Source organism: Poecilia formosa, unplaced genomic scaffold, assembly GCF_000485575.1.
Source record: "Poecilia formosa unplaced genomic scaffold, Poecilia_formosa-5.1.2 Scaffold170, whole genome shotgun sequence".
Lineage (NCBI taxonomy): Eukaryota > Metazoa > Chordata > Actinopteri > Cyprinodontiformes > Poeciliidae > Poecilia > Poecilia formosa.
In genome coordinates this window covers 1067475-1080160 of record NW_006800109.1, presented here as the reverse complement: position 1 = coordinate 1080160, position 12686 = coordinate 1067475, and the positions used below count along the sequence as shown (strand labels likewise).

The window sequence follows — 12686 nt, the reverse complement described above, 5'->3', positions numbered from 1 at the left end:
ATCAGCTAAAAAAAATCACACATCCATCCCTACATCTGTTGTTAGTTGGTAACTTTAAAAATTTGTATTTAAAATGTTAAACTCAAGACAAAATGAAGAAATGATGCTTTTGTTAAAATGTAGATATTTATCATTTAGACATATGAAGCTGTTGAAAATGTTTTCTTTGTGTTCATGTTGATGATAATCAGCAGTCAGAACCAGGAATGACAGGAAAGCAGGAAACTGTTTCCATCATGATGTTCTCCCAGTTTTGTCCTTCACATTTTTCCTGATTTTAGCTGCAGAAATATTGATTTATCTATTGGAAGCTTCAAAAAATGATCTGCATAATTTGAGTATGGAGTTTAAGAAAACAGAAATATCTCTTATTATTTAAAAAGAATTAATCCACATGGTGTTTTACTTAAAGTGAGACTGTCAAACAAACACGTATTTGTCTTTTCCACACAGCTACTTTCACACTACACAAACAAAACACTGACAAAAAATTATTAAATATTAAATTTAATTAGTTTATGCTCAACATAGCTTTTCTTTGTATTGTTTAATATTTTTACAGTAAATCTGGACCAAAATACGACAAAATTGAGGAAAAATAAAACAAAAATGTGGATTTTTTTTTGGTAATTTTAACTGAATTGTTGAAGTGACGGGTTCAGACGGACCGACCCGAACCGACCCGGCAGTAACGCAAAGCGGCTGCAGAGCTAAAACGGTGAAACATTCCTTCATTATCTGGCCACACATGTCCACACACACACACAGATACACACACACACACACGCGCACACACGCACACCCACACGCAGACAGGAAGGTGGATGCATGAGCCTGTGGAGGCTGTAATGTGTAATTTGTAAGTTCCATTTGTTTTTAATACACACCAAAGCAGTGGTCCTGTGGGACCTAATAAAACCTCATAAGCACACGGAGAGGAAGCCCGAGGCGCTGCTCTTTCCCACAGATCTCACCTTGATAGATGATTTTAGAAAAACACAGAGGCGTGCTCCACTAACAAACTGCTGCGAGAGAAAGCAGTGATATTTAGACTCTCCATCTGAGCGGAGGGAAAGTGAGGAGGAGGAGCGTGGGGGGAGGAAGAGGCTGATTTGAGCTAAATTACATGAGCTTCTCTCCTTTCTTATCCATTTCACAAAGAGAAGCCGAGTAATCAGAGGGATACCTGTTTGGCTGCCTGCGAGGACAAAGAGAAAACAAAGTGTGAGCTTCCACGGCTTTTTGTTTTTTTCCGTCTCCTATTGTTCATGCAACACGGAGCTGAGATTAACTACAACCGAGTTCCCATTTCTTATTTTGAAGTCCATCCCAGAGTCGTTTGTTTCCCGGTTTTAAAGGGAGCAGCCAGTGGAGATGTGCAGGGAACCACAGCTATTACTTTATATTACTGCAGCAGTCTGCAATCTGGAATAATAATAAAAATAATAACAATATAAAAGGGCTCATTTAATTTGGAGAAACAAAAATAATTATGTGTAGGAGCCTGGGTGGAGGTCATCTGCTCTGCATGGCTCGACTTCACCTCTCAGTTTCATCTCAGGATACCTGTAGACTCTTTCAAGGAGAATTTGAAATCAATTTCAGGCCCCATTTAATTTTATATACCCCTACATGCTGACCCACAACAGCAGAGTTCAAATATTGATCTTCTTCTGCAGGCGACCTGGGGAGCTTCTTAGCAGTCAAACACATCTCAGATACACCGCTTCAAAAAAAAAATCAAACCGAGATCAGGAAACGAAACTTCCTCCACTTCTTCTTCACATGAGGAATTATTTCCTGCAACCTGGTTCCCATGCAACGCGCCCCCTGCTCTGATGAAGACAGATAATGACCTTTTGAAAAACAAAACTTCAGCGTTGGCCTGGAGATCTATTTGTCAGCAGCAGCAGAAGCAGCATGCCTTCTGGCAGTGGAGGAAACCGGCTTGCAGGAGCACAACTGGAATAATGCTTCGCTGTTCGCCACCGCCATTAAGCTGCTGGTGATAAAAAGGTGCCGTGCTTTTAATGGCCTGCTCTTTTTTTTTTTGCTTTCAGTCGAACGGCCACTCTGTTAACTCAGCACACAGGGTAATACGTCTCATTTGAGAGGGTCCCGCCGCGGGGAGAATGCTTGAAGGACAGTATGAGAGTGACACTACATTATAAACATAATAATCACAGCTGGCTGAGATACTGCAGTAAAGGAATAATTGGACTCAAGCTGCTCTGACTGCCTAAGCATTTTAGCTGCCATTTGTTGAAGAAAAAAGGAAAAAACAAAACTACTAACCCGGGGTCAGATTAAATCCTGCAGGGAAACAAGAAGATGCTGCAGACAGTTTCCACTGCGAGGTTAACTCCGTCCAGACGGGGAGGGGACGATCCTCCGCTCTGTCTGGCCGGCTCCGCTCAGAGCGATTCTGAGCACAGCCGGCCCAAGGCAGAAGCAAGCTAAGCCACAGGAGGCCCTGAGGAGCTTGGCTCTGCAGATGTGGACGTTAACTCCAGGATTTGGACACTTTTCACACAGGAAAACTCAAACACTTTCTCCACACTTTGAGACAAAAACAATATAAATCACGTTTAATACTGTTGATAATTTTTGTGGTAGTATTCTACGTTCTACATCAAAAATACAAAATTTAACGTTTTGAAACGTCTCTAAACACCTGACTGGTCTGAGAAAAAAAATCTATTTAAAAAAAATTTTTTTTAAATAGATTTAAAAATAGATTTTTAAAATAAATTTTATATGTGAAACTTTGTTTCACATATAAAATAAAAAAACAACTTAAAGATCTATTAGTCACTACGCTGCAGTAAATTTCCTTCCTGCTCAAATTCAAAAATTATCATTGATCCCAAAGGAAAATTAAATAAAATCTAATTAAATACTTAAACACAAAAAAATGATGAAGTCCTTCCATTTCAGGAGAGGGAAGCTTTGAAGCAGAGCCGGCCCAAGGAATAAACAAACTAAGCTGCTGTTTATGTTCTCCAGGTATGGAGGAGTGTTAGGGCCAAACTAAGGAAAAAAAATAACTATGAGAATTAAGTCACAAAATTTCAATAAAATAGTTGCATGAGAATAAAGTCGTGATTTTAGTTGAATTCTGGTAATTAAAAAACATAAATCAATCTATTAGCCTAGTTGTCGGTTGTATCCAGGCCAGCAGGGGGAGCCCAAGAGCTGTACATGTCAAAACCTCAGATTACAGTTTAATTTTAAAATTCCCTCTTTAAGTTTCTGAATATTAAGTTGAAAAATAATTCAGAACTTTGAACAGAAAATATAATATTGTCATCATTAGAGAAAAGTAATAATAGTTCAGTAGCAACAATAATCATTTTATTGACACTAGTTTAATAATTTCTGCCATTTGTGTGCTGGACTCATAACTTCAGTTAAATCAACATAAAATTATTTTCTGCTTGTTAATTTGGCCAAATAAACAAAGAGCAACTTTTTTTCTCTGCTGGTTTCATTTATTCACTCAGGATTTGGTTTGTTTCGTTTCGTTTTACTGTCCTGCTGGTTCAGACAAACAGCCTGACGGGTCCAGTTTCCTCACTGTGTCAGGACACAAAGAGGTGGAGTGGAATATAATAATTGGCTTTTTAAATTTATGGCATGATAGTTCATGTCTGACTCAAAGAGCTACAAGAACAACAAGAACACAGACAAACAAGCAAAAAGAGGAGAAAAAACGTAGCAGTCTGTGTTCCAGAGTTAGCAGACACAAAGCCCGGCTCACTGAGCCCGGCTCAACATTTAAGACAAAACTAAAAACCTGTTTGTATAATAATAAATAAATACAAACAATCTTGTTAATTATTTGCTAATACATCTTTTCCAATGAAAAATTTCATATTTAACAAAGTTTGGAAAACAAAGATTTCAGTAGTTATTTAAAACTTGCTGACCAAAAACCTGATTTGAATCTGTGATTGTGCAATTCACAGAGGTCCAAAAATGTAAATTATTGATTTTAAAAGTCTTATATCTAACTTGCAGTTAAATGTGCAAAATATTTTATGATTAAAGTCAATTTAATTGGCCACCAAATCCCTCCCTGCTCAGGGCCCCAGATAATCTTTTTCCGGCTCTGTTTGTGAGTGAAGGTGGAAGATAAGACCTGAATTTAAAGCTTGGATCATTTCTTTCAAACAAATGAGCACACAAACATCTCCTGTGGCTTCATATTTCCTCCGCCCTGTGAGGTGTGCAACAGTTAATGTTCAACACTGATGTTAATTAAAAGCTTCATTAGATATTTGCCACCTACAAAAAAAAAAAAAAAAAAGAAAAAGCAGGTTTGTAATTATTGCAAGGTGAGCCCATCTGCAACTGCAGCTTTGTTTTCCAGAAGTGGAGTATATTAGCATCAGCAGCTCGGCGAATGCTAATTCCCTGACACCACAGGTCCAGAAAATAGACAGGAGCTCTCCAAGCTAACGCTCACCATTAATGACCGGGGGATATTTAGCATTATTGGCAAAATGTAAACACACATCTATTGATGCGCCGCACAGCAGGCTGCATGCACAAACACCACCTCCGGATGATAAGGATTCCTCACAGGTAGCAACATAAATATAGACACGTCAGCTCGAATATGTAGCTGCACATTAAAAGCACAGCCAGACCCCCCCAACCGCTCGCCCCCCGGTGGAAAAACCTTTGTTAGCGAGTAAACCTACTGCACCGTTTGAGCCATTCTCCTATACAGGGAACAAATTTAATTTTGTTCCATTTACAAAGGTCTAGTGGAGTAAGACGGTGGGTAGCCTTAAGAAAACACACACACACACACACACACACACACACACACANGCTAGCAGCCTGTCTGTGAAGTCTCTGTGAAGAACAAGGCGGCACTCGCTCACACACCAAATGAAATTTCAAAATAAACGACTGAGCTGTGATTTACAATTCTCCTCCGGGGCAGAGAAAAGTGAGAAAACATTTCAATCAGGCCCCTCCGCCTTTGTTATGCTGCTATGAATCAGCTGTTTAAGGGACAAACAGCTGAACAGCGGGCGGGAGAAAGACTCCGAATGATTTCACACCAAAACACACAACATATTGAGAGGAACGTTCTGAGCCCATGAAATTGGGTTTAAAGTTTTGTTTTGATTTGTGTCTGATTGAATCTGAGTGAATTGCTCTCAACTAAACAGACTGCAAATAAACAACAAAGCCGGCGTGATATAATGGAAATATTTCAAACACAGTGTTTATCTATAACAACACAACAGAAAGGAAATAATCAGGAGATCTGGGCTTCGCTCTTTGCTATGTTTTTCTTTACTTTTATTGTTAGTAATTGTAAAACTTTCTGTGAAATCAATGTTTCTGAACACACTGGAAAACCAGGTATGCTCTGGATCTGAAAAAATACAACTACATTATAGAGAAAATCATTTGTAATCTCAGACTTTCTGTTTATTTTCACATTTCCAGCTATTCATCCATTTGCTAATTGTTTTAATTTTACATCCATCCTTCCATTAATTTGATTAATTTGTCTGTTCTTTTCTTCATCCCTCCATTCTTTGAATTTATCATCATCCATATATTAATTTTCTGCTCATCACACACCTTTCCCTGTCATCCATCCATCTTTCAATCATCCATCTTTCATCCATCCATTTAATCTGCTGAAGCCTCTGCCGTCATCTCTGTTTTTTTTAAAAATCTGTCAAAAAGACAAAAGGAACTCCGGAAATGTTTTATTTTGAAATACTTGAAAGCTTTAAATATTAATTATGTTTTCTGGTTTTCTTTGATTATACTCTTATGAACGATAAAATGTTGTGTTAAGTAAATATAAACAGATACTTTAAGTCTGTTTATTTAAAAGATTGAGAGGAAGTCATTGGTGGAAATGAAGCAACAATTTGATTTGATTAAATTTGGATAATGGTGAATTTTTTCAGCTGACAAAATATGAAAGGTTATAAAATGTAAGTCAACAAGATCAACCAAAGAAGCAGAACTATGGATGAAGCTTGAGGGAACCCGCAGGGCTCCGTGTTTGGCCCAAAACGTTCCAGTCCAAACAATCAGAGAAACTACTGCTGTAGTTCTATAGACAAAATCATCATAGAAAACTATTCACTCCTTCCGTTCAGGTAAATGTACGGGACAACATTCAAAGGCTCCTTTAGGAAACCAGTCAGAAAAAATCTGATTTATATCATCAAACTGCATTTGCTTTGCGTCAATAATTTCTCAGTTCCACTGGCAGATTATTGGATTTAGAGCAAAATGTCCAATAATCAGATTATTTATGACTGAAATAATCCGTCAGTGGAAACAGAACGTATTTAGGAATAACTGACTTAAAACAAGCTTTCTTACTGAAACTTTACTTGTCAGTTAGTTTTGTCTAACTAACAAACCTGCATTTTAAGACGGGTCATGTGAAGAAGTCGCTTTTATTTCTGAGCTTTACTATTATTGGACAAATAATATCCAAGCGTACTTTGATATTATTTGTACTAGAGACCAGACAAAAATCCTCGGTAAGATTTTGTTTTTTTCCAGGGTTTATTCATACAAACTACATTTAGAGAAGCAGAAAAAATTCTTTGCCAACAAAGAAAAGTCTTTTTTAGAAAGTGAGAAGGTTTCCAGGCATGGTGTGAATTAAAACACTCCAACCTTAAACTCAGTTAATGATGGAGTAATCTGTCAGTGGAACTCACTTCTAAGGTTGTTTGTCTTATTTCAATTATACTAAGATATCTGCACTAGAAACTGGACCAAAAATACTTGGCCAGGTTGTGTTTTTGCAGTGTAAATGAATGGGTAATTACCAGGTTTCTGCAGCAATAGGAGGCTAAGGAGTTACAGAAACCACTGGAATCAGGCAGAGTGGGAATTGGTCTAAGACATGGAGGCCACTGGGGCCTGGAGGACCCGGGTTGGGGACCACTTCTCCCCAGGGGGCCTCCGACCTGCCCCTGTAAACGCTGGAGCTCCAGGAATCAGGATGGCGACTGGTAGCGAGTATTCCCAGAATGCCCCTGGATCTGCGTGTGTGTGTGTGTGTGTGTGTGTGTGCCGGTGCAGACGCAGGAAGGAGAGGAGTGTGTGTAGAAAGGAGAGGTGGATGCTGGTGAAACCAGAGAGTCGGGGCAATTCCTCCCCGGATCCACCGACATGAAGGGATCGCCCCGTCTCAGTGACCTAACCACTCAGAGCGACACCGAAGCCGCACGCGACCGGAGGGGGGGCGATCCGAAACAGCCAGATGGAAAAAAGCCACAAAAAAGAAATCAATGGATGCAAGAATAACAATAGACATCAGCAGAGTGGAATGCCACGATAGAAAATCCAATTACGGATCAAAGGAAGGCAATTTTAGAAAACGTAAGATGTGGAGATAAGTCTGAGGGAAAGACTGAGAGAGAGAGATGTGGCATGGAGACAATAACAAGACTTAAGTAACGCCATGCTTCCCACCCATCAGCATCGTCTTAGATAATAGAGTTACGTTTACGAGCCGTGCCATATGCCCACCCAGCGCCTGGTAAATAGAAAATCCATGAGATGCCATGTTTTTATGACTCAGAAGACAGCTACTAACTAGCAGGAGCAAACCTGAGTTAGCCCGTCAGCTCCGGCGCGCGGCATAAATAAATTTATACTCTAATACAGGCCTACAGCGAGCAGCGCGTCCCATAAAAGCCTCAGCACACTGTAATTCATAACTCCCTCAATATCCAGCTCCATAACTCATGGAAGGAGCCTCCACCATCCGAACCGGGGTGAGGAGGGGTGACATCATCCTGCAGAGGGACGAGGCCGAAGCCGTCACAGCAGGGGAGTCCAGCTCAGCTGCAACGTTCTCACGGTCCAAAGCCTGGTAAACTGTTCAAATATTCATCTCTGCATTCTTAAAACGAAACATTACTGAACACGTTTACCAATGATCAATCCCTCCAGGATTTCATGATTGTTTTTGTGATTCTTTGTGATCAAAATCACAAATTTTGTGATGCTAATTTATAAGTATTTGCTCTTATGTATAACGGTAAATGTGACTTTTGTTACTCGCCGTATTGATTATGAACTACGTAGTAAAAGGAAGATGCTGCCACCTGCAGATGGGAGTTGGCATCACTTCAACCCTGAGGTTTTGAAAATTTGCAATAAAATCACAATTATATTTGGCAGTAACTAGTTACATTTAGTTACATTTACTTGAGTGACATTTTGGGGGAAAAAATGACTTAGGTGGGAGGTGCTACTCTTGAAATTTGAAGTTAAGAGTAGCACCTCTTGAAATCACCAGACACACGGCTGCAATTTTATATTGAAAGAAATTTGGAAAAATGTTTCATTTGTCTGATTTTATCTTGTAATTATGAATTATTTTTATTATGGTCTTTAAATAATATAAAGTTATATTATTCCACATAACTTTATATTTTGCTCCATCTGATGATGTAATTTTTAAATAGTGAATGAGTGACATTCTCAGTACTTTTCTACTCGTACTAGAGAACTTTCTAGAGCAACACTCTGATGTTTTTGTGTTTTCCTGAGATTGTAAAACTGGAGGGACTGACTGGTGCCATCTGGCCACATAACACGCTGCGGCGTGCCGGATTTGGCCCCCGGGCCTCGAGTTTGACACAAATGATTTAAAGTAAAGTGGCCGGGAACACACACCCTAACACAACGGAGGTATGCTTTGCTAATCTTTTATGCAATAAACTCCTGCGTTGGTGTGATTTCACGCGGCGCCATGTTCGCACATAATAAGCAAAGCTGTTCGGAGCCCAACTTAATACAGTGTCTTATTTGAAATGCAAACAAACTGCGAGGCAGAGGCTATCACCTCAATCTATTCCCCTTCTGTTCACTGGCTGTCATCTTACATGAGCCGATGCTGCAGTTCTGCACCGTGGCGAGGGGCGGGGGCGGGGGGCACAGGCAGCATGATGGGTGATGCGGGAGGAAGAGGAATAGAGGAGGAGGAGGCGGGACGCTGGCCACAGTGTGATTCAGAGGGTTGTTTCCCCTCTCAGCGCTGCAGGGCGAGGATTTACCGGAAAGGAGAAAAAAGATCCAGGAGAGGCGAAAGAACAAAAGCTGCTGAGACATGAAAGGGTCTGAAACAGAAAGGGATGTTTCATGAAAATAGCACGCAGGAAGTTTCAATTTCAGCTGTCTTGGTCTTTTAAAGGACTGGACGTAAACACACACACACACACACACACACACACACTGTGGAGGCTTCCTAAGGATTTGGGATGTAGTGGAAGGTAAACCCTCCTAAACTCACTCACTTTATTGCCGTTTTTACAGGTAGGAAGAGGCTCAGGAAGCTTCTGACACAAATATCTAACATAGAAAGGAAACTACAGCTGCAGTGGGGGGACAGTCCTGAAATATTTCCAGACAGATTCAGTCAGATAGAAACACAACTAACGACTTCAGAGGCGTCGTTTCATTAAGGGACTACAAAACTGTTGAGATGGTTTTGGCTGCCGTACAGTCGGTGGCACCTGGTACCCCCCACTTCTCCGCCTGGCCGGCGGGGCGCGCAGCTCTGGACAGATGGGTGGGAGGGCGGCGAGGCCATTACCATGATGCTGAGGGGGGACGGTCGGAAATGAGGGAAGCAGGAGTTCAATCGGGAGCAGCTCCATCGTTATTTCCCTCCCTCAATCACCGCGGCAACACTCTGTTTACTGCGGCACATGCGGCCAGCAGTAAAACCGGAATTGGACGCCCGACCCCCATCCAGCCGCCCACCCATCATCCCCCAACTTGCCGAATTAAAACATGTGAATTATTCAGCAGACAGACAGGCACTGGGGCCCCGAGGAGTCACCTTGTTGATTTTTTTTTTTAAATTGCAGCCTTCGGGTTTCACGAAACGAGGAGGATCAGTGGCAGAATCAATTTCCAAAAGAAGAAGAACAAAAAAGAAGGAAAAATCAATGTTAATTTGCAGAGATAGACATAATTATTCATGTGATCACCATCCTGCAGGCCGCAAGTTTCAGGTTAAAACGCAAAATTAAAATAAGCATACTTTATAAAAAGTTGGCAGCCATTTGCGGATAAAAGTCAGGATGAGGAAGAAATGTTTTGCAGCAGCGTTTCCCAGCACAATGAGTCATGAAACGAGGGATGTACACAAACACTGCGTGACTCCACGTCACAGTAATTGGCCGCTTTAATTTCACTCCAAAAACCAGAGCAGCCAGGAGAGGAAGAGGAGAGCTAAACGCTCTCCGCCCGTTCCCTCGTTTCTTCCGTCCACAAAGCCGGGGTGAGGGTCAAGGGTTAGATGGGAGGGGGGAGGAGGGGCGGCGGGGGTGGGGGGAGCAACAACACAAAGCGAGAGCGATGCTATCACGTGCTGCCGAGGAGCGCACGGAGGAATGAAAGCGAACAGATGGAGGGGAAGAGGAGGAGGAGGAGGAGGGAGAAGACGGCAGCGAGGCGAGCGTCATTCAGTCTTACCTCGGGCAGGTAGAGGAACGCGGGGGGACACTGGAGCGAGTGAGGCAGCATCCCGGAGCTGGAGAGCAGCAGGCAGCCCGAGTTGGCCATGGAGCTCAGCGTGGGGTGACGGGACGCTTTGCGCATTTAGCAGGGAGATCCTTTCGCTCTTCGCTCTTTCTTTCCTCTGGCTCTCCCACTCTCTCTCTTGCTCTCTCTCTCCTCGGATCACTTCCTTCCCTCTGCCTTCCTCTCGCCTTTTAAATTTCTCCTTTCTCTCTGGCTTTTGTGTCTCTACTGAAGATGCGGCATGGAGGCGAGCGGCGTGCAGACAATGTGCATGTTCCACCTTTATCGCTGCTGCTCTCTCTCACTATCCCTGCTGCCGCGACTCTGTTTACTTTGTGTGCGATAAAAGCCAACATAAGCATTCAGACACAGAAGGGGAGGTTCTGTGCACGCCGAGGAGGAGGAGGAGGGGTTGGAGAGACGACTAGGGGTTGGGTAGGTTAGGGTGGGGGTATGAAGGAGGTGGTGGTAACATGAAGACGGGGGGAGTCGGGGTGCTGATCAAGTCCCCGGTGGATTCATACATCAAACATTAGAACAGCTGATCCGGGGCATTAGCAGCTTGTGGGACACTTTTAATTGCCACGTCCACACTCAGTGGCCACTCCTCACCCCATGCACTCAAGGACATGCATGCATGGCAGGAAAAGATGCATTAAAACAACAACGGCGGGTTATTGGGCCCAGCCGTGACATCACTCTGCAGCCACTGAGCTGTAAGCGAGACCAAAAGCGACTTGGAGCTTCCTTTCTCTGATTAATTCTGTTTGATTCGGCATTAAAAGCAGCAGACAAAGGGAACGCAGAAGACGGCTTCGCTACGTCATCCGTGCAGACGAGGCTTTCTTGAAAGCGATCCAAGCCGGTTTCATAACCGCGATGCCTCAGCAGAGTCTGGAGGAACACGGGTCACCAGCGGGGTACAGCAAGGTGTCGCCACCACTGAGCCTGTAATGCTTGTTAATACAGTCGAGACATGTTTAATTCATCAAGGCCAAAATCACAAATCTGTCCCTGTGGACGACATGCAAGGCTCCATCTTTAGATCCCAGAACAGCAGGAGGGCTTTACTGCAGACGAGCCAAGAAACGAGGATTTCAGGCCTTTTCAGGGTTTCAGCAGCAGCACAACAATCTGAACTGTGTAGGCCGGATTAAAACAGGGATGCTATCTTCACACGACAGAACGGCCTGACTTAAACATGCCTGTGTGCTCTGGCTGCTGAAGCGAACATCTGCCAGGATCATTTTTGGTGAGACGCCGTTGTTGTAACATCTTGTTTCATCTCCAGTCTGTCGTCTTTTAGTCGTTACCTGGACTTTCTGCGGCGCGGCGGTAATAACGGGGTGTTTCTCATCGGAGAATTGACTTTCCCTGGGACACTCCCTCTGCAGATTGAATAAGCAGGCAGCAGAGGGATGACTGGGCTGTAGTTGCTCAAAAACGAAGCCGATAATAAGACATTATTAATTCAAATAAAAGCCCGGCTCACCGGCAGCTATCTTGCGAGTATACATTCTGGTTGGGAATAATTGGCCTGAGTGTTTGATGCAGAAGATCAGTCGTCACAGATATCTGATCTGGTTTAGGCTGAGCGCCCTGCCTGCTGAAGATGGGAATCCATCTCCCTGTCTGTGTGTTTTTCTGTCTCTCGCTCATTTGCTCCCTTTTTTCCACCACGTCTGTCTGTCTCACCCAGTTAATAATTCAAATGAGCACTGCCAGATCACTCCCTTCAAAGGGAGTTGCTGGAATGTTCTCAACGGTGCCTTTTTCTTTTTGTCATGTGAAATCAAAGCCCTCAAACGCAGCAGAGATATCCTCAGTTAACTCCCCACGCTGCAGCTCTGCCAATTAAAGAAAGATCAACAACAACCGCAAACAGCTCACGGTTGATCACTAAGAGAAGAAGAAGAAGAAGAAGAAGAAGAAGAAGAAGAAGAAGAAGAAGAGTGATCTTTGTCGTCATCACTTTCGCCAGCGTCCATCATGCAGTCACCACATTTCTGGTAATAATCAGCATAATCATTATTACCACCATCATCATCACTGTCACCGTGGCTGCAGCATGCATCTTCTGAGCTGCAGAACAGGATTCACCCTGACACACACACACACACACACGCACACCCACACACACACAC

At 42.8% G+C, this 12686-nt stretch overlaps 1 protein-coding gene across 7 annotated transcripts in view; it reads right to left on the bottom strand.

The window, feature by feature from the left end:
• Nucleotides 1-12686, bottom strand: part of rbfox3a (RNA binding fox-1 homolog 3a) — a 546624-nt gene that overhangs the window by 81632 nt on the left and 452306 nt on the right. Inside the window, exon 1 of one of the 7 annotated variants that reach the window (XM_016677953.1) lies at nt 10495-10878. The exons of 5 other annotated variants lie outside the window; for them this stretch is intronic. In XM_016677953.1, the coding sequence (XP_016533439.1) occupies nt 10495-10620 (126 nt within the window). In that variant the 5' untranslated portion in view covers nt 10621-10878. Of the gene's footprint in view, nt 1-10494; nt 10879-12686 lie in introns of those variants that run through there. One more of the 7 variants, XM_007565007.2, reaches the window with a different exon arrangement.